At 41.5% G+C, this 25,460-nt stretch overlaps 1 protein-coding gene across 1 annotated transcript in view; it reads left to right on the forward strand.

Annotated features, from left to right (window-relative positions):
• Positions 1-8,030, forward strand: part of MED12 (mediator complex subunit 12) — a 4,088,267-nt gene extending 4,080,237 nt beyond the window's left edge. Inside the window, exon 43 of the mRNA XM_044054827.1 lies at positions 7,592-8,030. Within this exon, the coding sequence (XP_043910762.1) occupies positions 7,592-7,635 (44 nt within the window). The 3' untranslated portion in view covers positions 7,636-8,030. The remainder of the gene's footprint in view (positions 1-7,591) is intronic.
• The last annotated feature ends 17,430 nt before the right edge of the window (positions 8,031-25,460 follow it).

Genomic DNA, 25,460 nt, shown 5'->3' on the forward strand with positions numbered 1-25,460 from the left:
TAAACACTGTAGCTGTTTTTGGGATATCCCAAGTCAGACTGAGTGGTAGTGACATGGTCTTCCACTGATGTCTTTGGTAGGCAGTAAAGGTAAACATCCTCTTGCCACTGTTGTCATGTAGTTCTTATACAGTCCCCATGCTAAGCCTATAACCAGCTCCAGTATTGCTCCATCAGGCTCAAAACATTACATTTCACACTACAGCACTTATCCTTAGATAACCATAATACAGTTGTGTAAGCATTTTCAAAATAACCATCAATATTTGCATATGTAGCATAACTGTAGATGTTGATGTAAGACCTCTGCTTCAGAATAGTGTACTTAGTCATCTTTCTACATGCTTATTTACTTGTTTGAGAAGAGAATCCTTTTTACTTTGAAGGAGGCATCCTCTCCTCCAGCATTCCAACATTTTAAAGGAGACCCCCTCTCCTTCAGCATTGCAACATTGTCCTGATGGTAGATCAAGTTTTCTGGGTTTAAGAAACATTGGATTATGAACATGTTACTGATCCTAGCTGACTTCTGTGTTTTGAGACATGGATGTCAAGACATTCACCTTGAGAACGAAGCTTAAAATGTGAATCTTGGCATCCATGTTAAGAACATATAATAACAGTAGGGTAGAATTGGTGACCTGATATTAAAAAAAAAAAAAAAAGCTTTTGCCAACTTTCAAAGCCACAGAGCATTTAGCAAGTACTGTCAGATAGGCACTTTACTTCCATGCCTCTCAACTGTCTAGATTTTTGCCTCATATATTTGGTCTGTTCCTCATAAAGTCCATGGATTTTGGAAAAATTTCTCAGGATTGAATTCATAAAGTCATAAAATAATGAAACACATTTAAATTTCATGCTTTTTATCGTTCAGAAAATGTAGGTGAACGCACATCCTGTTCTAGTAGCTTACTAAGTTTATAACAGGAAATCAGGGACATATTTTCTGTATGGACAACAGGCAACAACAAATCTGTTATTCTACCACTGTCATTTGTTTTTCATTATTGGCAGATGTTACAGCCTAGCCTGAGACCTGACCTTAACAACTTAAATGTGGGGGGGATGGTCTCACTACACTTAAGCATTTAACTGATTTGTCTTTTTCTGATTATCTGAGGTTAATCGCTATGCTCCATGCACTACACATTCGTTAGTGATCACCTTCCTAGTCACTTAAAAAAATACAAGTTGAAGGCAGTACAGGCTCTGTGTATCCAACAGACATCTGCATGTATAGGGGTTAGCCACCTTTCTCAGGGATGTTTGAAAGCTCTGGAAGTCAGGCTGCATGGTCAGATGTCTCCCTGAAATTTCTTTTGTGTAGTTCATACTGCAGTAGTGATTTTACTTGAAATTCTGTGATTTTAGTATGTTCACACAACTGTACTGCATTGCTATTGATGCAGAAAGCATGTGTTTGTGCGTTTATTTTGTTAAGGACATCCCATCTAATTTTCTTAAAGCTGTAACATGCTTTTCTTGGCATCTCAAGAAGTAATGTGTAAACAGAGCGCATATTTGTTGTAACTCTATAATGTCAATTGGATACCTCAACTATTGGCCCTTATTTTGACATTTGAATATATGAGATGAGAGTGTTGGAAGAACATCATAAATAAATGATGTCCTTCAAGAATGCAACTGCAGTCATAACATATGGGTTGTCCTGCCTCAGGCAGCCCTCGGTCAGCCGGATTCCAAAGTCTGGGTCCGGCGTCGGCTGGTGTCGCCTCCTCTCCGACATCAGAACGGCTGGAGTATAAAGGCATCGGCTGACGCCATCTTCTTCAGTCATTCTTGCCACGCAGTGCCCGAAGCAGAAGCAGTTCGCAAGTGCCGGTCGGTCAGCTCCTGCGTTTTCAGTACCGAAGTCATCTAAAAGCTAAGTACCCCATTGGGGAACATTTTTTCTTGCCTCAGCCGATGTCAGAACAAATTGAGAAAGTTAATAATTGTTTGTCTTGTGGTAAACAAATACCTCATAAGGACTTCCATTCTTATTGCCTACCTTGCCTGGGCCCAGACCACGACGTCTCGGCCTGTGCTGCCTGTGCTTGCTTTAATAAGCGCACTCTCAGGCGCCGGGCAGAATTTGCCGAAGACTTTTTCGGCAAATCTTTCGCTTATATCATGCCGTCGGAACAACCGACTACTCAAATCTTCCAAAAAACGAAAGGACCGGGACCGACATCCTCGGCCCGCATCCTCCACCGATACTCCTCCTAAACCCTCCGCGAGTGCTTCGGTCCCTTCAGAAGCGGTAATCCAACCGCTCCAGGCCGACGACACAACGTTAACTCGTCCTTCGGTCTCGGAGTCTACACCGGTGCCGGTTGTTGACTTTCCTCCAGAAACCGAAGTTCTGGATCTACCCGACACCATTCCTGTGGGCAAGGTTACTCCTGCACGTGGGGCAGCTAGGCCTCCTGTATCCATGTCCATCAAGGCCTTTGCACGTGCTAAGGCCGCCAGCCAGGTCAAGGCCCATCCTAAACCTACTGCCCAGGCCCCTTCTTCTGATAAACAGATCATGTCTCTTGCTGCAGATCTTATTTCTCTTATCAGGGGGTCTCAGCCTCATCCAGACAGAGGTTCTCAGCCGCCTGCAGAGAAAAGGCCCAGAACTGAGCAGGCCGACAACCTCTCTTCAGATGAAGCCTCTGGGGATTCTGAGCCTTCAGATACCCAAGAAGAATCCTTCCAGGCCTATGAGGACTCTGATGCTGAGGAATCAATTCCCTCTGCCTCACCTCCAGAGGATTTTTTGTTCGGTGAAGTCCTACACTCTATGAGGGAGCATTTTAAATGGCAGGGTCAGGAATTCTCTGATTCCAGAAAAAGGCTACGTACCTTCCTCAAGCTACCCCAGCACAGACCTTTAGCTATCCCTCCAGTTATGGATGTCCTGGATGATGTTTTCTCCGACTCCAGTGCTAACCCTGATTCTCTCCCTCCTGCTCCTGTCAAGCCAGACAGATATTATAGGGTCCCTGACACCCACAAACATCTCTTTAAGGCCCATTCTGTGGATCTAGAAACTATTTCACAGGGTCCTAAGGGAGTGGCTACTTCCACAGCCAAGAATCCACTGCCAGCGGATAAGGAAGCTGGGTCCCTGGAGAGATGGGGTAAAAAAGTTTATACCTCTACCACCCTGGCCATGAGGTCACTTAACTGCCTTTTTCATATGTTTCAGTACCAGGATTTTTTATACTTGATGATTTACAGAAAAAGCTAGCCTCTCCTGAGCCTATTGATAGAAAGGCATTGCAGGATCTAGTACATAACACTCAGCAGGTTAGCAATCATTTTCTTCAGTGTGGTTATGATGCATTGGAGGCTTCATGTAGGGCAGCTATGACTGGGGCTGTTATACGTAGACATGCTTGGTTAAAAGAACAGCCACTGCCAGACCATGTTAAAGTAAAGTTACTTGATGCACCTCTGGAAAAACAGAAGCTTTTTGGTGCTAATGCACAAGATGTGTTGAAGTCCATTGAGGAAAAAGCTAAATCAGTACAGACAGTCAAAGATTTCCTCCAGGTTCAGCCACCCAGATTCAGCAGGAATTGGCCTTCAAAGAATTGGTCCTTTCCAGACACTGACAAGTTTCAAAGGGGAAGAACAGGCGTGCCGAGGTAGAGGGCAATACCGAGGCTCCTACAGGGGCCGCCAATGGCAACCACCAAATCAAAGAAGTGGCGCAGGCAGTCCAGCTGCACCACAAGGACAACCACAATGACTTGACTTTCATACCGTCTACAAAGGCTCAAAGAGAAGCACCTTTGGCGGAAAATTATCCTTATTCTCAAAAAACTGGCATATCTTAACCAAGGACAACTGGATTCTGGATTTAATAGACAAAGGTTACAGATTCCACTTCCATACTTTACCAATAAGACAAGGCATGCCAAACCTGCCACTTCATCAAAGGGCAGAGGCACTCATTCAAGTATCAAAGCTGTTAAATATAAAAGCAATAGAAAAGGTCCCTCCACAGGAACAAGGCCAGGGATTTTATTCAAGACTGTTCCTTGTTCCAAGAAAGGAAAACAAATGGAGACCTATACTGGACTTGTCTACTCTAAATACTTATCTCATTGTCCCAAAGTTCAAAATGCTGACGTTGCAGCAACTCCTTCCCATGCTGGGCAAGGGGTCTTGGCTGGTCACTCTGGACCTCAAGGAGGCATACCTGCATGTCCCAATCAGACAAAGATGCAGAAGATACCTCAGATTTCTTGCAGGGACAGAGCATTATCAATTCTCAGCATTGCCATTTGGCTTATCTACTGCGCCCAGAGTGTTCACGAAATGCCTGGCATCAGTAGTGGCACACTGCAGACTCCAGGGGATTCAAATATACCCCTACCTGGACGACTGCCTCATACAAGCAGACAACAAGCAAACCTTGATAGCAAACTTGGACTATGTCATTCAATTACTACAGGCCTTGGGATACACAGTCAACATTCAGAAATCAAGACTTCTGCCATCCCAACAGATTATTTTCCTAGGAGCCAAACTGGACACAAAAACACAGATGGCTTACCTCACAGAGGAAAAACAACAGCAGTTACCAGAGTACTTCAGAGGCCTAGCAAAGCTCTCCCAGCTGACTGCAAGGAAAATCCTGCAGGCCCTGGGGTTCATGGCATCTTGCATTCTTCTGATACCTTTGGCAAGACTTCATATGAGAAAGCTGCAATGGTACTTAAAAAGCTTATGGTCCCAACACAGCCAAAGCCTAGAGGACGTAATCCCACTCATTCCATGTCTGCAAAGAGAATTTTTGTGGTGGGCTCAAGCAAGTCAGTTAAACAAAGGCATGTCTTTCAACAAACCCCAAGCAGGTCAAATGATTACAACAGACGCCTCAGACCATGGATGGGGGGCACACATGGAGGGCAGATGCATTCAAGGTCAATGGACACCAAGGGAAAGGCATCTGCACATAAACCAAAAAGAGATGTTGGCAGTGATACATGCAATCGAGACTTTCGAAAAATCACTTCAACAAGGACATTTGCTAATAAGGACAGACAACACCACTGTTATGTGGTATATAAACAAGCAGGGAGGCACTCATTCTTATCCCCTCTGCAGACTAATTATGATTCTCTGGGAAAAATCCCTAAGTCTGAAGATACATCTGCAATCCCAGTTTGTACCAGGCAAGGACAATGTACTGGTGGACAAGCTGAGCAGAAATTTATTGGATCCACACGAATGGATGCTGCATCCTCACATTTTCTCACAAATAACAAGGACATGGGGAAGACCTGACACCGATCTCTCTGCTTCTCACATGAATCATCACCTGGAAAAGTTCTGTACAAGGACCCACCATCCTCTAGCCTGGAAAACGGATGCTCTCTCCTTCAGCTGGAAATCCCTAACAATTTATGCATTCCCTCCTCTACCACTGCTGACCAAGGTGATACTGAAGATCAAAGCAGAACAACCAACAGGCATTTTGATAGCTCCAGACTGGCCAGGGCAGCACTGGTACCCATTGCTGTTGAGCATAACTCGGACCAAACCGTGGCCTCTGCTCCTATGGCCTCTGCTTCTAACACAACACAATTACAGGACGGTTCATCAAAACCTGAAAACATTGCATCTGACAGCCTGGAGGTTACCATAACTCCTTCCGATATCTCTCTTTCCAAAAAAGTTCAAGAGATCTTACTGGAAGCATGCAGACCTTCCACCAGAAAAACCTATTCAGCCAAGTGGAAGAGAGTCATCATCTGGAATGCGAGCAGGGGTCAGGATACAACAGTATTGAGTATACCTCAGATATTGGAATACTTGGCAGAAATGTTTCATACTGGTCTCTCATATTCTTCCATAAAGATTCATGCCTCAGCAATCTCAGCAAAATACAATTGTGATCCACCTGTGTTTTCACATCCTTTGCTAAGACAGTTCCTAAGTGGGATAAAGAATATCCAACCTCCCAGGAAACCGCCAGTACCTGCATGGGACCTCAACTTCGTCTTGGAAAAATTAACTCTTCCTCCCTTTGAACCAGCAGCAACTTCAGAAATGCAATTTCTCTCATGGAAAACGGTTTTCCTATTGGCAATCACATCAGCAAGAAGAGTCTCGGAGATACAGGCACTCATGGCAGTACCTCCTTTTCTCATTTTTCATCAGGACAGAGTCTCTCTAAGAACCAGTCCTTCATTCATGCCAAAAGTAATTTCCAGGTTGTCTCTAAATCAAGCCATTCACCTGCCTACTTTCTTCCCCAATCCTCAAAACAGGGGGGAAGCACTGCTGCATACTTTGGACATACACAGGCAACTACGCTACTACTTGGACAGAACTAAGGCCACCAGAAAGTCTGACCAACTGCTTGTAGCCTATGCTGCTGGAGTACAAGGAAAAGCAATCTCCAAACAAACAATTTCCAAATGGATTGGACACTGCATCAGATTCTGCTATTCCTTTCATGGAAAAGGTGTGCCAGCCAATATTAGGCCACACTCCACCAGAGCTATAGCCACATCCACAGCTTTCCTAAGAGGAGTGGCTACAAAGGACATTCTAGAGGCTGCTACATGGAGCTCCATGCATACATTTACCAAGCACTACAACCTGCCTTTATACTCCAGATCCCGAGCAGGCTTTGCTTCGGCAGTCCTGCAGGGCATTTTAGCTACACCATCACTTTCTTAGTTCCAACCACCCCCAGCTTGGCTATAGTATTCAACCCATATGTTATGACTGCAGTTGCATTCTTGAAGGACATAGTACAGTTTTGTACCTACCATAAATGTAGATGTCCGATAGATATGCAACTGCAGTCGGATTCTCCCACCCTCCTACCCCTCTGCAACCTTCTTTATGGGTCCACTACCCCTATTCCTATTAGCTGGGGGTATCTCTATGGTGTATCTGTTTATTACTGTTGTGCATGTCTAGAATTCTTTATCCATTCACCAAATTTAGCCTTCCTAGGAGGGCACCTGGCATCTGGGGCAAGAAACACTGAAGAAGATGGCGTCGGCCGATGCCTTTATACTCAAGCCGTTCTGACGTCGGAGAGGAGGCGACACCAGCCGACGCCGGACCCAGACTTTGGAATCCGGCCAACCGAGTGCTGCCTGAGGCAGGACAACCCATATGTTATGACTGCAGTTGCATATCTATCGGACATCTACATTTATGATAGGTACAAAACTGTACTTTTTCATGAATTAACTTTGGTACTGAATGAGGAATCTGTCCGATACTTCCCATATTGTTCCTAAGGTGTGGCTTCAGCACAGGCCGATTAAAAAAAAAACGCACATACTATAGACTTCTCTCTCAAACTTTATGACCTTCATTATAGCTTTTAATGAAACCATGTTATATAAAGGATTCTAGAAAAAGGTCACATGCCTCTTAAAATCTGCAGTTTGTGAACATGTAGGTAATTTAAGAATGATATTCTATGGGTGTTCATTTTTTTTTTTTTACATTGTGCTAGTTGCAGTTGTAGTAATTTATGTGGTTAGTCAAGATTTGCCTTAAGGAATGTTAGCAGTGAATTTTAGATGCTCACTTTTCCTTTGCCTTTATTTCTGTAACAGATACACAGTCACAACAGAATCCAAATCCATTTGGACACTACTGATGTGAAATTTTAGTAAACCAAACCGTGCATCGATGAATTATAGAGCACATCCAGCAACCCAGGATACCAGCAGTTGTTTCAGATTTCTTGAAAAACCTCATCCACATCAGTGTTTTTATAAAAGATGTTAATCAATCTTGAGAGTTGAAAGGAGGTAGATTATTATCCTTGTATAAACTTTTTTGGAACATTGTTTTAGTTTATATGCTTTTTATTTTACTTATTAAAAAAGAGAGACTGGTTTCCAGAATTCTGTTAACTTTCTTTTATGACCACTGTATTTTTGTTAACAGAATACTTATTGTAAAACTTTATACAGTATTTATACCAGTGAACTAGTACAGTGCACAAATCCCAAAATGAATACAAGGAGAATAGAAAACATGAAAAGTAAATGTGGTGTGCGTGTCATTTTTTTCATTAAAATGTCTTTAGATTAGACCTCATAATACTTCAAGTATGTCAACTTTCAAGAAAACGTATAAACTTGTTCCTAAAATTAGGAAACTTGTTTGTTTCTTAGGACCAGGTTTGCAGGAGCACATCTCAGTCTTGTCATCCACATTGGTGGTGTACCCTGTGACAGGGTTAAGGGGGAATACCATGATTGTTGCATTAATCCTCAGTTCTTTCTTGCCACATTTAACTCTCCCGGTCTCCTGTTGATAGTTATTTCATGACATACCCAGATCTGATTCTGAAAGAAGAGTATAGACTCAAGATTTCTCTTCTCTGTTATGAGCCATGTGCATGACATCCCAAACTGCTGTCTTTGCTGTAGGTTTAACAGAAATTAAAATGAAGTACAAGTATGCTGTTTCCAAACAAATATGAGGCTTTACTAAAAAAAAAAAAAAAAGAGCAATAGCAATGCCCGTAAGAGCAATCAGGGCAGGATGAATGTGCTTACTGACATTGCTTTTGCATTAGGAAGAGTTGTGTGTATGAATAATGCTGCCAGACCTGGCTTCTCTATAAAGCTGGTTTCTTTGGCATCCCCTGACCTTTTATTGCTCACTTCCTTTATCAGCGGCATTTTCAATTTTTATTGTAAGTCTTCCTAGTAAACTGACTTGTGATAGATGCAGCAAGGATTTTTCACAGTTCTCCTTGTAGCAGTCTCTTGGCTTTGAATCTCTTCTGATTATCTGTGACTTGTTACACCTTTCCACCAAACTGCCAGACTGGAATTAGAATCCTCCTTTTCATTTTCCATTGTGAATGTTTATTCCTAAACTCTGATAGCTTCTTAGTAGGGAAGATGCATAGATCCATTAACAGCCAAAGATTCCTGGTGTCACTTAGAACAGTACTACACATCATCCTTTGAAGATGAAAGCCAGTCTGAATGTCCTCCTGGCTTATGCCAACTGTGGCCTCAACTCTTTGATGAGCTGTCTATTAGTTGATCTTCCTACTTTCTGTGTAGAGAATACAGTGTGACTGGAATTGGAAGCCATTACGCAGCAGACAACTGAAAAGAGTCCATAAGCCAGGAGAGGGTTCAAAGAGGCAGTAAGTCTGTGGCTAAGCTGAGTTTTGGATACTAGTGTTCACACTGAAGATGCCCAGTTGTTTGATCAAGTGTTTTTAGATGGATATATTTATTATCAAGACGATTGTAGATCTTCTGTGAGCTTTGTCTCATTGGGTCAGTTTGTTGTAGCTGTGCATTTTCGCCATCAGATGTAACTCTTTCAGATGTTTTTCATAGCTGTACAAAAGGGTCTACCTCCTTTTGTTGGGATTAACCTTTGTGACATTGGAGGGGTGCTAAGAAGTAGCAGCCTATACCTCATCTCTTTCCCTCTGTTCATAGGATTGAGCTTGAGCTGTAGATTTCCAAATTTTCAATTTATTCACAAGCATTTTCTGGCAACACTTGCTCTGAAATGTTCAGTGAATTAATCTTGTTCCTTCAGTTTCTGAGTGAAGTTCTTATTTATTTCAGTAAACTGTAGTCAAGGCTGTAAACACTAGATATTTCAATAAAGTTTAGTCTGTCTGTAAACACTAGATTTTTCTCTCTAATTCAGTGTTAATTCTTGGTATTTTTATCATCAGATAGTCAATGGTTAGCCTGACTTCCAGAGCTGTTCATACTTTCCTGTCCAGGCGTAGTGGACAGACTTTCACCTTAGTCATTTGCCTTGAGATGTTAAAAGATCGAAAGAGGGAGATGACAGAAAATCCTTTTTCCATGAGTTATGTAAGCTGCATAAGCCATTTATCCAATTTTCAAAATAAGAAAACTGGCAAAAGAAAGCAACCTTTTCGAATCACAGAGCCTATTTAAAGCATCAGCTCCTCCAGGAGTGCAGTATCTTAGATAAATGAAGCCTTATCTGCAGCAGATAGCAGCTGCTGAGCTTGAGGGAGAAAGAAAATAAATGGTTTGTGTGATTCACCAGTATTCATTTTGGCTTTTTAAATTGCAAAAATTTGATTCGCACTCCATACTGATCCATGGAGATCTGTAGTGATAGTCCCCACTAGGTAATTCCACTATTAGTGGAGTTTATGTAGAGTCTGCACTGACATGCCCCATCTCCATCCCTCCCCTTCCTGAAGATTTCTTTAGTTGTAAAGTGCTGTTTTTTTCAGAAAAAAATTAACCAGTCATGAAAGAGGAGATGAATCAACATCCAGTTATGAGTATACAATATTTCTCTATTTTCACTTGTGTGCAAGAAATGTGTTCGTTTTCTGGCTGTTATAAACTAGAGGACTGGTTGTCTGCTGTAGTTTAAAATGATGCTCATGGTCATATTGTCATCCATGTGACCTATTAAAAAATTTCTCGTTTCACTTTCCATACAAACCAGAACTTTTTCTGAGACCTTCCCTTTAGGCTCACATTTGCATCTTCATATATTTACCAGTTGTGTCTCTCGTGTCTTGGCTTACATCATAGTCAAATGTTAGTTTTTATTTTCCTGCATCTGAATACTTGCCTTTAAGAAGTTCCACGCCTATAAAAACAGCCGCCTATACAAGCTAGGACAGAATTTTAGCTATGTTTCTGGTATCTTGGAACAACAGTTGATTCATTCACGTGTTGACTTTTGGGATTAATTTTATACTCAAGCCAGAACAATATTTCCATTTGTAAACAATGTTTTCATTGACCACAGTTAAAAAGTAACTATTTAAATGTTTATTCCAGCAAATGCCTACTAGCAGATCTTATGTTTGTTGACAGAAATTATTTTGACACTTTACAAGACTGCATGTGAGGTGGTCTGAGCATTTTCTTGTTTCGTAGTGGAAGAAACTTTCACTTAATCTGTTTCATTTAATTCATATTTACCCTCATTCTACAGTAGGATACCAGTGATAGGGAAAACAATTATAGCGCTGTACTTTTTATCCCCCAGTGTGGGCAACAGTTTTTTTTAGTGCTAGAGAGCTCATCTAAGAGATCATATGACACAGTAGGCCTCTCCCCACTCTCAGAAGAGGTTGCAGTTGAACTATCTGGATTGAGTAGTAGTGCAAGAAGGCCTTACACTCTGTCTGTCCACAGCTCTGTAATGTGATACAGATTTGGATGAATATCACAGAAATTGTGCACTTCAGGTAATATTTTTTGACAATGTACACGAGTGCTTGGGTATCGTATGCAGTAAAATCCATAGACCATGCCCCATACACTTCATAAACCTGGTACAGACCTGTTGGACTGCTGGCATACATTAATGTAGAGAAGTAGCTGTTTAAATGTTCATCCTAACTGAGGAATGTAATTAAGACTGCAATGGTACTGGTCATTCCACCAATTTAGTCGCAAATTATGGAACTGCAAGTGCAGACAGTTTGAACAGAAATGGGGAAAGTAATGGTCTAATCCTCTTGTCATGACAGTTTGTTGCTCAGAGGTACAGAGCTGAGGAACAGTATTAGTTGGGCAGTATGGAAAAGAGCTAAAAATGCAAGTTTGTGCATTAGCAAATGACCGTAAATGAACTTGTCACAACCCCGCAGCCTGTGTTTTATAGCAGTGATATAATGACATCCGTGCCAGTGTGAAGTATTGTGTGGCCAGATCTCCTCCTTAGTATGTTATGATGTTCCCCATTCCATATACATAGTAGAGGAGCTAGAAACAAATTGTTCCATTTTCTGTATGCAGAGCTGGGAAAAGATGGTGTATTACCACCTTTGAAAATGGAAAGCTTAAAAGTATTATGTCTTTTGCTCAGTAGCAAGTGTGGCTAAGTAATACTGTACCAAAGCATTTTAATATTTATTTGACATTTGTTTACCGGGAAGGTCCGACTTGGTCAGAAAGGATCCATTTTCAGCAGAGACCTGGGGAGAAAAGCTCCAGTAACAGACGTACAAACTTTATACAGTTAAGCAAAAAAATTGCATGAATTGCATAAAGACATGTACAAACCTTGGACAGATAACATAAAATGTACATGAGTTACAAGTAATACATAGATGTAGAAATATAAGCTTTATACAGATATCAACAAATTATTCGAGTTAAAAGTAAGCAGGTGCCCTGATATGAGGTAGATGTTAACTATATAAGTAATTGATGAAGGTGAGAAAGTGAAAGATACAAAATGAATGAAGAGCAGATAGGAGAGACAGAGAAGAGTGTTGCAGTCAGGACAGATCTGCAGAAGAGATTAGCCTGAATCAGAGCAAGGGCACAACCAGTGTTGTTTCAGTACAGTTTTAAAGGTTGGTAGGTTAATAGTAGTTTTCACAGTAAGTGGAAGAGAGTCCCATGCTTTTGCAACATAGTGGGAATAGTGGCTTTGTCCTGCAGTCTTAGAAGGGTTTGTATATAGAGAGAAGTTCTTTATCTGCAGATCCAATTGTTCTTTTTGGGTTGTAAGGTGTAATTATGTTGTTCAGTGCCTGGGCAGGCTAGGGTGGCCGCGGTGGTGCAGCGGTTAGCATTGCCACCTCACAGCAAGAAGTTCTCCAGTTCGATTCTTGGCTGGGGTGCCTTCTGTGCGGAGTCTGCATGTCCTCCCTGTGGTCGCATGGGTTTCCTCCAGGTGCTCCGGTTTCCTCCCACATCCCAAAGATATGCAGTAGGTGGATTGGACACTCTAAATTGGCCCTAGGTGTGTGTGTGTGCCTTCTGTGGAAGGTTGGGTGACAGGATGGCAACTCGACACCGTAAAACTCTACTGCCAATCATGAGCAGACAGATGATCCGCTCTGGCATCCCCTAACCGGGAAAAGCCGAAAGTAGTAGTAGTAGTGCTGGGCAGGCTAGGGTTTTGTAGACCATGCCGTGGAGCGTCAGAAGTTGTATGTATAGTAGGTGGTTGGGGAATTCTAGCCAGTTTAGTTTTTTTAGTGACAGGCAGTGATGGGTTCTAGTTTTTGAGTTGGTGGCAAACTTGGCTACTTTATTATAGCACTGTTCTATTTTGGATCTAGAGGAGCTCTGTAGATTGGTGAGTACTGGAGCACCATAAAGCAGGGAGGGTAGAAGGAAAGTTTTGGCAGGGGTGTTCTTGGAAGAAGAGCTTAGTGTGTGTATGTTTCTATAAAGTATTCCAAGTTTCTGGTGGTTTTCTTTGTTTCGCTGAATGTGAACATCAAACCCACGGTAATCGTCTGTGACTACTCCCAGTAACTTGGTGTGGTGGACAATTTCAATGGCGGTGGTAACAGCAGAGAAAATTTTGAAGTTGTTTAGATTAGTAGTGCAGTTCTTTGGTTGAAAAGGTAGTAGTTTACTTTTTTCAGGTTGAGGAACAGCTGTCAGTTGGTAAGCCAGGATTCAACAGCAGAGAAATTTGTTGAATATCTGAGAGAAGCTGGGCTAGTGTGCAACAGGTACAGATAATTGTGGAATCATCAGCATATTGAATGAGTGTTCCATAAGTAGATGATGTACAAAGGTCATCAGTAAAAATATTAAAAAGTAGGGGTCCTAGGATGGATCCCCATGGGACTCCAGTGGGATTTGTTAGAAAGGGGGAGGTAATATTTGTCCATTTTACAGCTTGTTTTCAGTTGTGTAAATAACTGTAACCAATTTAGTATATGAGGGGTACTTCCTAGAGCTTATTCAACAGTAAAGAGTGAGACACAGTATTGAATGACTTTGAAAGGTCTAGAAGTAGTGCAGATACGTAGTGACCTCTGTCTCTGGCTCTGTTTACAAGGTCAGTGAAGGTTAGGAAGGCTGTAGTTGTACTGTCTGGGATAAAAAACATGTGTTTGTAAGGAGGTTGTTGTGCTACAAGAAATTTGTGAGTTGAAGATGAATACCTTTTTTTCAGTATTTTAGAGATGGGGGAAAGTATGGCTTTAGGTCGAAAGTTTGTAAGTTTGGTGGTAGTTACCTCCTTTGTGAATGGGGATGATATGAGACATATTCCAAAATATTAGGTACTTTGGACTCTGGTATGGATCAGTTCAGGTTGCTGATTGGGTATGCTATGGAGTCAGCTGCTAGTTTTAGGGAAGTAAGTGGGAGGTTGTCGGCTGAGGTAGACCAAGGTTTAAGTTTGAGCAGTAATCTTTTTATGAGGTTTGTAGGTGTTGGTTGAAGAGTGAAAGTGGGAGGGTTCTCAGAGGGGGGTTCTGTGTAATGGGGGTGAGGATGGTCTGGGTGAAGTGAGTATGGAGTATTAGGGGTAGATATAGAGAAAGAGTGGCACGTAATGGCAGTTTTAGTGATAAAGATCAGTTATTGATTTAATGGTGTATGTTGTCTTCTGCGATTTGAGATGGAGAGTCTTTAGGGAAACCTCGATTCTTTTTTGTCCTTGTTTGGAGTAGAGTTGTGATGGTGGACCAGAATCTTTCTGGATAACTTTTGTGCTTCTGCTGTTGCTGACTGTAGTATAGCTGTTTGTCTTTGGAAACTAGTTTTTCTAGCTTGGTTATGTAGCTGCTTGAAAGTAATTGAATCTTGTTCATTATTATGTTTCCATAGAGCCCAGGCTGCATCCCTTTTTCATTAGATTTTTACATTCTTTAGTTAGCCAGGGCTTGGGATAGTCTTTGATTCTTCTGGTTTGGACTGGGGCTAGGGTATCTATCTAGTAATTTTAGGAAGCAGTTATTCAAGTAGTACACTGCCTAGTCAAGTGACAGTACCTTTAGTGAAGACCAGTCTATTTTGCGTAGTACCTGTCCTTAGAGAAGTTGGAGAGATTGCAAACTTATTTTAGGGTGTTAGTTTTTAGAGGGTGTGGGTTTACTCAAGTGGTGAAGACCAGTAGTTGGTCACTAAGGGTGTTTGGATAAGTACAAGCATTGGTAAAGTTAGAAGGGTGTGATACCAGGATCCAGTCTAAGGTGAAGTGTTGAGTATGATGTTTGTTGTATCTAGTAGGGCTTGAGAAGTTAAGAAACAACATATTGTTTGATGCTGGTAGTGGAAGTTGGGATATGATGGCTTGCCAGTCTATGTTGGTGTCTCCTAGGATGATAGTTTTATGTTGAAATGTTTGGGTGGTCCAGGAGCGTATTGTTGCTCATCTTGTGTACTTGAATAAGACAATGAGGCTGGGTGTTCATTTAAGTATTTTATTATATACAAGCACATCAGGATGGATATCAGGAACAGTAAACTTAATCGAATGAACTGACTGACTAATACACACATGCATGCTTACATCTTGACTGCTCACTACAAAATGACACTGGCTTGCACATGCTGAGTACTTATATGCACATGCCTGCTGACTGGAAAGCATCTTAAAGGTATATCACACAATGATCTACAAGTATGCCTTTGAGGATGGGGGTTTTATTGCCTGGGGGGGATGTAGAGGACAATTATGCATAATCTGTTTGTATTCTTAAGGTTTAGGAAGAATATCAGCAGTTCTTCTGAGGACAAAGTGGGGGGTATCATTTTTGTATGGTGTAATATTAAAGTCTGAATAGAGTAACGCTAAGCCTCCACCTTTCCTTTGCATTCTATCAGATCTGAGTACGCTGTAGTTAGGAGGTAAGAATTCAGAGTAGTGTGCTAGGCTTTAGCCAGGTTTCAGTGAGGACCAGTATATTGGACTTATACTGATCCATCCAGGCATGCAGGGGGATATTTTGATACATATGCTTCTGATGTTGAGTCATTACGTTTAATTTTTTTACAAGGAGGTTTGTATGGATGATTAGTGGTGTGGCTAGAGTTAGGGTGGATGTCACTGCATTGTGATAATAGATTAAAGTATATTTTATTGATTTTTTTTGGAGTGGCTATAAGAGTTATGAGAGTCTGTTTGCTATGCACAGAGTCCAGTAGTTTAGGGACTAAGTGATGGGGTAAGTTGTATAGAAACAGCTGGAGGGGGATATTTTGAAAGATATAATGGTATATTTGGTGGTTGGAGGCATATGTATCAATCGGGGTAACTGTTCCGGGGGGTAGTTGTGGAAGTGACTTTGTGTGAGAGAGTATTATTAATATGGAGGTTATTGTGATTAAAAGTATTATTGTTGGGTACTGGCACATCTTTGGGAGCTAGTATGGTGTGAGCTACTTACAGTGTGGGGAAAGAGGGGTAGAATAGGTATGAGTTTTATAGTATGGGGTTGGGGAGTGAGTTGAAAGGGTGATTTTGATAGTGATTAGTTTAACAGGGAGATTGGAGGAAGGGTGTGATTTGGTGGTGGGAATGGTAGAGTGGAGCCTATGTAAGTGCAACTGTAAGAGTAGTTGGGCCAGGTGGGATTTGGCGGCAGGGTAGGGGAATGGAGTGAGCCTGAACATAGTGAGGGCAAATGGAGCAGTCTGAGCCAAAGGCTGCAAACACTCAAAAGAGATATAGAGAAAAAAACAGTGAGGGCAAATGGAGCAGTCTGAGCCAGAGGCTGCAAACACTCAAAGGAGATATAGAGAAAAAAACAATCTGTAAGTAGCTGAATTTCTTAGGTTTTCTTTAGGACAGGAAAAAATCTTTAAGAGAGCACTGAGATGAAGGTTCTTCCTAAATGGGTACAGTTAGATGTCCTATTCCCATGTTGCAGTATTCATACTGTGGGATTTCCCACCCTCAGGCGACCCAACATTGGCTCCTATACAAAAGCTTAAGCCTGGCTGCCATAGGTGTGTGGGACGTCACACATAGGGCCATCAACCATGGAGTATAAATATGACGTCTGCACGCACAGACCTCAGAACTTTCCAGCCGCAGACGACGATAGCTTCAACCGCTTCACTCCTACAGCCAAAGACTTATAAAAGATAAGTACCTCATTGGGGTTTGCCTTTTTCTGACTCACTTAAGCTTTAGCTTGGTTGCTGTAGTTGTTTTCTTTAGCTGATGTCAAAGAAAAAGAGTAAATTTAGTTGCGGCCGCCATATTCCACACAAAGACTCCCACGACTGCTGTGTCTTTGGCTTGGGTAAAGAGCATGACCACAAGCCCTGCTCTGTTTGCCAGTCCTTCATACCCAAGACCTTACGCAGGCGTCTGGCCACGTTAAATCTTTTTTGAGAAAACCAAAGGCTTAAACGCCTCACACTTAGGATGGATCCAGAGTTGGCTGCCCAAGCTGAACAACCTAGGAAGAAGGCCAAGGTTTGCAGGCCTTCTCCAGATGCCGCTCCGCCTTCAGATTTTCTGCCAACTACCATTCTAGGAGCCGAGGGACACCCAATTACTCTGAAGGTTCCTCTGGAAGAGGCCGTGTCAGTAGCCACAGAAGGCACATCAGCAGAGTTGATACAGACGTCAGCGGGGAACCATCACTTGACCATCCAACCGAGACTTCTCCAGTACAGGCCTCTGTTTCCCTACCTACCTGGACGCTCACTCCTACTAAAAGGAAACAGAAAACAAAATACTTGAGCCCTACGCCTCAAGCACCCCCAGACTGGGAATCCTTCACTTCTTTGATGCAGGCCTTTATGGCACTTAGGCCTACAGGCCCTACTCCCACTAGCATCTCTGTGCTGAGTCCTAGGCCAGCCTCGGCCTCCTCCCTGCCTTTAACCTCTACTCAGCAAGCAGTTAGTCAAGAAGACCCAGACCAGTCTTACTCCTCCTCTGAGGAATCTGTCTCCTATGTATCTCAGATTGCCTCCCCCGTAGACTGTTACTCACCTGAAGGGGACTCCCCACCTGAGGACTTATCATTTGGGGAGACTATTTCAAAAATGAAAGAGTATTTCAAGTGGGATACTTCTTTAGTCTCTGAAACCCAGAAGAGATACTTTGACTTTCTACAACTTGACTCCCCTTCAGCTTTCTTGGATGCCTTCACTTCTGTTTCCAATAACCCAGACTCGCAACCTCCCACCCCTGAAAGGCCGGATAGGTTTTACAAAGTCCCTAATGAGTACAAGTTCCTAATAATACCACCCCTGGCCGACCCAGCAGTTATTGCAGTATCCCCAAACAGACAGTCTAGGTTATTGCCTTCTGCCTCACTACTGCCATCCGATAAAGACACCAAAACCATGGACAGAATGGGAAAAAAGTTTACACCTCCTCTACCCTAACCTTTAGGGCTATAAACTACCAAACGCACATGGTGAAATATGCCCTAGACCTGGATTCTCAGGGCACCACCTTGTTGGCTACCACCCCTGACTGTCCAGCCAAATCTGACATTTCCTCCAAATTGTCCCTGGCCACCCAAGCAGCCAGACACATTATCCGCTGCAGCTATTATGCAGCAGAAGCAGCTGCCAGATCTGCTGCTACTGCATCAACCTTGTGCAGATGCTCCTGGCTCAGTTTACAAACTCTGCTCAATGATTTTAAAGCCATAATCATGGAAGCTACTCTGGATAACAACCTTCTATTTGGCAAGAATGCTGCAGAACTTTGTAAAAACTTGCAAGAAAAAAGCAAGGAACTGCAGGACATTAAGCACTTGCTGGTGTCCACAGTGCCCAGGTACTACAGGAACTACCCAGCCAAAACATTCTTTGTCAGAAGGGCCTCTTCCACGTCTCACCCTTCTACAGCCAGACCATGAAGGGGACCTCGGAGACGACCTTATCCCAGACCCCCTCAACCACAACCCTTCAACAAACAGCCCTTTCCAGATAGAGGGGGGACCCTCCTCCGCGTGACTGCCTTGCCAAGTGCCCCTGTCCACCTACCTTACCCAGTGCCTCCCCTTCTGGACCTAAAGGATGTATACCTGCACATCCCAGTCAGACCCTCCCACAGGAGATTCCTACGCTTCTCTGGGCCCTCTTCTCATTTTCAATTTACTGCATTGTCTTTTGGCTTGTCTACAGCACCCAGAGTTTTTACCAAGTGCTTAGCCCCAGCCATCGCTCATTGCAGAACCAAGGGAATACAAATCTACCCTTACTTGGACGACATCCTCATACTGGCAGAATCAGAGTCCACCCTTCTGGCAAATCTCCAATTCACCATGTCCCTGCTAAACAACCTGGGTTTCACTCTCAACCTTCAAAAATCCTCTCTCCTCCCACAACAGGACACTGTTTTCCTGTGGTGCAGAATCAGAACAGATCTAATGAGATCCTTCCTACCACCAGACAAGGTAACAATCCCTCTACTCCCATTTTCTAAGTCTGACAGAATCACACCTAACTGCAAGACAGTTTCTACAAACTAGATCTCATTGCTGCCACCATCCCCATGCTCCCGCTAGCAAGAATGAACATGAGGAGATTCCAATGGTACTTGAAGAATGTTTGGTCACAAAGCCAACAACCTCTAGACAAACTCATCCCCCTTCTGCCTTGTCTAAAATTTAGAACTGAAGTGGTGGATTCAGCAGGTTTCCAACAACCAGTGAATTCCTTTGCAGCTGCCTCCCACTTCAGTCTATGCACACAGATGCATCAGACCTAGGATAGGGAGCAACCCTGCAGGGCGACAGGGTACAATAGTGCTGGTCCCCTGTCCTGCAAAACTTGGCACATCAATGTCAGTGAAATGACTGCTGTCCTACTAGCGCTAAAAGTCTTCCTTCCCAAGCTGCAACCAGGAATACTCCATATTGTGACAGACAACACTACTGTCATGTGGTACCTAAACAAACCAGGAGGGACAAAGGCATACCAGCTGTTTCGGATAACCCTGCAAATCTGGGAAATAGCATCAAAACACAACCTCTTCCTGAACGCTTCATACATCTCCTTTCAGGAAAACAAGTAAGTAGACTTGCTCAGCAGAACCACCTCTCTGTAACAAGAATGGATGTTGCACAGGGATACCCTTCTACACATAGTCCACCAATGGGGCGCACCACAAGTGGATATGTTTGCCTCCCCCCGGAACAGACAACTGAACAGATTTTGCAGCATGACTCTCACTACTAACTTGGATAGTGGATGCCTTCAGTTTTTCATGGCAGGGAATGTTCCTATACGCCTTCCCTCCCTTTCCTCTAATTCAAAGAGTCCTTCTGAAAATCAAGAAGGAACAACCAAAAATCTTGCTGGTGACTCCCTATTGGCCAAGGCAACACTGGTTCCCCTTTCTGTTTTCACTAGCCAAGGGCAGTCACCACAGGTTACCCCACAAGGTGGACCTACTAACTCAGCAGCAGGGATCCCTCCTGCACTCACAACTGTCTTTACTGGAACTAACTCTGTGAGTGATCAACTTTTGATTCCTTTTGGACAACAATACTCAGAAGACGTGCTATCAGTCTTGAGGGAGGCCAGGAAACCAACTACTAGAAAAAAAGCTACTTGTCTAAATGGCAGATATTCTCAAAATGGTGTTCTCTGAGGAAACAAGGACCCATTTCTGGCAGATCCTCCCCTGTTCTTGAACTATACCTGTGGACTCATTAAGGCGGGACTAGCTTACTCTTTTGTCAAAGTCCATCTTTCAGCCATTTCTGCTTGCTTGCCCTTACAGCCACCTCTTCTTTCCAGACTGGATGTAAAACTTTTCCTGAGAGGGGTCTTGCACATCATACCACCAAGAAGCCCATCCCTCCTCCCTGGGACCTTAACTTCATGCTTAAAAAGCTTACCCTACCCCCTTTTGAGCCCGCCAGCACAGCATCTCTTCAAATGTGCACATGGAGAACTATTCTGTTAGTGGCCATTACCTCTGCTTGAAGAGATCTGAATTACAGGCCCTGATAGCTTGCCCTCCTTACACACCACCTTCCACAATGACAGGGTTACCCTATGTACTAACCCCCTCCTTTATGCCCAAAGTAGTAAATGAACTATCCATAAACCAGTCCATTCACTTACCCACCTTTTTCATCTCCTATACTAACTCTGCAGAGGATTCTCCATTCCCTAGATGTACATAGGCAACTGAGATTCTACTTGGACAAAACCAAGTATTTCAGAAAATCTAACTGTTCATTTCCTTCCATCCCAGGGTCTTAGGTAAGGCAGTTTCCAAACAAACTATCTCCTCCTGGATCAGAAAATGCATCCTATTTTGCTATTCGCATCATCACAAACCATTGCCTCAAGGAGTGCGAGCGCATTCTACCAGAGGCATGGCTACCTCAAACGCCTTCATGAAAAGGGCTAGACACAGCCTCCATCATGGAGGCAGCCACCTGGTCCACAATCCATACTTTCACTAAGCACTACAAGCTGGATCAGGTCTCTAGAGCCAGGGCAATCCTGCAAGGATTCCTAGAATCTTCCACCTCTGACACCTCCCAACAGGTCTTCTAGCTGTGGGTACTCTTCCACAGTATGAATACTGCAACATGGGAATAGAAGGACATAGAATAGTTGCGTAAAATTTTACCATAATCCTAGATGTCCTTCTCTTCCATGTTGCAGTATTCCATCCCAACCTCCAATCACCTGGTATCCTCTGTCTTCTCTATGTTACCCTTCCCTACAGGCCACACACTACAGCCCTGCAAGAACATTTGGTTTTGCTTCTCCTTGGCTTTATAGTCTATTCTCCGGGCTTCAAGTTTTGAGGTCTTTGCATGCTGGCATCACATTTATACTCCATGATTTATGGCTCTACATGTGACATCCCACGCACCTGTGGCAGCCAGGCCTAAACTTTTTTATAGGAGCCGACGTCTGGTCGCCTGAGGGCTGGAAATCCCACATTATGAATACTGCAACATGGAAGAGAAGGACATCTATGGTTATGGTAAGATTTTACACAGCTATTCTTTGTGGGCACTTCTGAGTAGGGAAGATTCTAGGTTGTATTGTATGTTAAACTCTTAGGTAGGTTCAATTAGTGACTTGTATGAATAAGTGTAATTAAGAATATATATATTTTTTTGATATTTTCCAGATTGGAGCTTATGTTTAAAGATCCTTGGGAATAGTTGAAATACTACAGTTAATAGAAAGGACTGTGTGTGTAAGTTAGAAGGATTATGTATGTAAGTTAGAGTAGACACTAGGGTGGGAATAATTCAGTTAATTGGTTTGGGAGGGGGTATCTGGCCATGGATATAAGCACCAGTTTTGTTAAAGAATGCCACAAGGGGAGGGGTGCCTAGGTATTCTTTATTGTGATGTACAGTAGGCCTTCGGATAGTTACAGTAGGTATATTGTTGCAGGTTATCTTGGGTAAACCACTTACATAGCACTTAGAGTCTAGAGGTTACTGTTTGTACCGATTCTTGCTCGTACCGTATCCCATTGTGAGATCGTCATTACGCAGCTAGTGTTTCTTGTGACTTGAAGTTCAGGGGTTTCTTATACTAAGAGGTTTGTTATATATTTTGCAGTAGCAGTGTCTGGAAAGAAAAATGGATGAGAGGTTTGAGTTGAAAAGTTCAGGATAGAGGAGCATAGGAATACTTGGGCAGATGGAGCGACATTGCAAGCAGTCAGGTAACATTATTTAAGAATGGTATAGTTTACTGTTCAAAACAGCAAACATTAAGCAGCGTTGAAGGGGTCACAACCCAAACAATTGATATTCAATCTATGTACAGGCTCTGGTCGTAGACAAGCATGAAGAAATAGTGTGAAGGTGGTCGCCAGATTAAACATTCTAAAATAACACTTTGAACAGCAGTTGAGGTATTCTTTAATCTAATAACTTAATAGTGTCTATGTTCAGGCATCTATAAACATAAATACTGTATCTGAAGTAGTCACTAGGAAAAAGAAAAACTAAATCAGGAATCGCCTTTATACAGCCTTCAGATACTCGCAAACCCAGGAATTTAGAATAAGTCTGTGTACAGGTACTAGGGACACTTATAGGTAAGAGTAATAAGAGAGGTAGTTGCTAGTTTTAACAAGCAAGAATCAGCATTTATTGCATATGAAGTAGTCACTAACCCAAAATTAACAGTAGTTTGTGTTTAGGTACTTAGATCATCAGGAAGTGGTTACAATTCACATCTGAAATAGTCACTAGGTTAAAGCAGTCAAGAATCAGATGTTATATAGCATGTAGGAAAGTCGCCACTTCAGTAGCTAGCAAAGATTCAGCAAGCAGGTCCGTGGATCACCTAATGTCTAACTAATGGTCTCTGTTCAGATTTGCTGGTCTCTTCTAGTTGTATAAATTACAATATTAACAGTGGTCACCAGTTTAAACTGTCAAAACAACTGTAAGCAGTAGTTAAGGTAGTCAGTAACCTAAATATTAAACCACAAGTTTCGGACTAGCCAAAAAATGAAGGAAACACCAAAATAAGAACAGTTGGCAAAGCTGCTACAGTTAGATTCCACAAAGCAAATACTGATTTAGCGCTTTCTTTCACTTTTATTGTAAAACGTGAACTTCATCAGAAAAACGGGAACTCTCCCTTGTTCCCGTTTTATATAAAAAAACAGGAAATGATGTAATACAATCAATTGATTCAAAAATTGATTGTGTTAATATTTGTTGTATACAAAACATTGTCTTGATTTTTATAACACGTTATTTTATGAATGATTCATTTGAAATCAATGTTTTCAATCTAAAAACGTGAATACATACTAAAAACTATTTTTCTACGTGTAATACATGATGTCTACTCTAAAAATATATATATATACCTGTATACACTCTATCATATAAATTATATTATATATAAATACTTTTGTAAATACTAATTATAAATTCTGAAAATAAATTAGCAAAAACTATATCTAATTAACCATATTAATATTAGAAAATGCATTTATATATTTGTGTAATCATCTTAGACCTAATAAAAAGAAAAGGAAACATCCATGCATGTAAATACTATAAATCAATGGTAAATGTCTAAAGTATAACAGCTGACCAACAAACTTTGTCGAAATAGGACAAATATATGTCAATTGATCTAATCTATCTATATACTAAAACATTTGATATTTATAGTTTCATTCAAACCCGGGGGTGAATCCGCCCCTACCAATAACTGCCACAATGTCTCTTTTTGCTCTAACTTATTGTTGACATCGCCCATTAACAAACATTTGTCTACTTGGTCTAATACAAAAAATTCAAACTTTTTAAAGTCATCACATGATTGGGCATGTCTTGCTAAAGAGTTATTGATATCTTTGTTCTTAATAGCCAAAATATATTCATAAATTTGGCGTTTCAAAGCTCTTATAGTTTTACCAATATAATAACTTCCCATAGTGTCAGCCAAAAACTCGAAAACAGAAAATATTTGTTTGGCTCGATAATATTCTGAACCCAATAGCACAAAAGGCAGAACATTTTCTAAGGGATTCATGGCACTTATTAGAAATATTAGCTAAAAGAAATTTTACTTACAATCAAGTTTACTTAAGGTTCACAAAAACTTTGATAAAGTTTTACTCTATGTAAGATACATAGATGATTTGTTTTTTTTTATGGACAGGGGACAAAATCGAGTTTGAGAACATGGTGGAAGATTTGAACAAAACAACAACTTTTATAACATTTAAACCTAGTGGTTTTGGGAAAGAAATTAATTTTTTGGATCTTACATTATATTTGGATTGTTCAAACTATTCCTTACATAGTAGGATATATAGGAAACCTTGTTTCACGAATCAATATCTCCACAAAGAAAGTCTTCATCCAGAACATATGAAGAAAAATGTAATAAAAGGGCAAATGATAAGGCTCAGTAGGTTGACATCAGATGACAACGTATACTTCAAGGAATTAATGTTAAGGAAACTTTTTACAGAAAGAGGCTACCAACTCAAATGGTTAAAAAGTTTAGAAAGGGAGGTAACTGTATTGAGACAAGGAGTAGCTAAACCTATTTTGTCGATCAATATTAGTGAATTCACGACAAGAGATATTTCACACCACATGGAGAAAGAACAAACAATGGAGTTTTACACTGCCTTTCCTTTACCTATATCCAACGAACTTATGTACATTAGAGAAGTTATAGAGAAAAACTGAAGGATTATATTGGGGAACAGAGACTTAATGTCCTGTTTAGGTATTACACCTAGGTTCACTTATAAGAATGTGACAAATGTAAAGCAAATGTTAGAATATAACAACAACAATAGAGATACAATCACAAGAGAAGTAAGCAATAATAAGGGTACTTTTTCATGTAAGGATTGTAGGCAGTGTTGATATATTAGCAATACTTCATTTGTGACACTAAAACATCTAAATAGAACATTTTGGGCATACAAATATTAAAATTGTAACAGTGACCACGTGGTATACATAGCATCCTGTGTCACATGTGGAAGTTATTATATTGGTAAAACTATAAGAGCTTTGAAACGCCGAATTTATGAACATATTTTGGCTATTAAGAACAAAGATATCAATAACTCTTTAGCAAGACATGCCCAATCATGTGATGACTTTAAAAAGTTTGAATTTTTTGTATTAGACCAAGTAGACAAATGTTTCTTAATGGGCGATGTCAACAATAAGAGCAAAAAGAGACATTGTGGCAGTTATTGGTAGGGGCGGATTCACCCCCGGGTTTGAATGAAACTATAAATATCAAATGTTTCTTAGTATATAGATAGATTAGA

The sequence above is a fragment of the Protopterus annectens genome, chromosome 13.part0 (genome assembly GCF_019279795.1).
Source record: "Protopterus annectens isolate FY-2018-M chromosome 13.part0, PAN1.0, whole genome shotgun sequence".
Classification (NCBI taxonomy): domain Eukaryota; kingdom Metazoa; phylum Chordata; order Ceratodontiformes; family Protopteridae; genus Protopterus; species Protopterus annectens.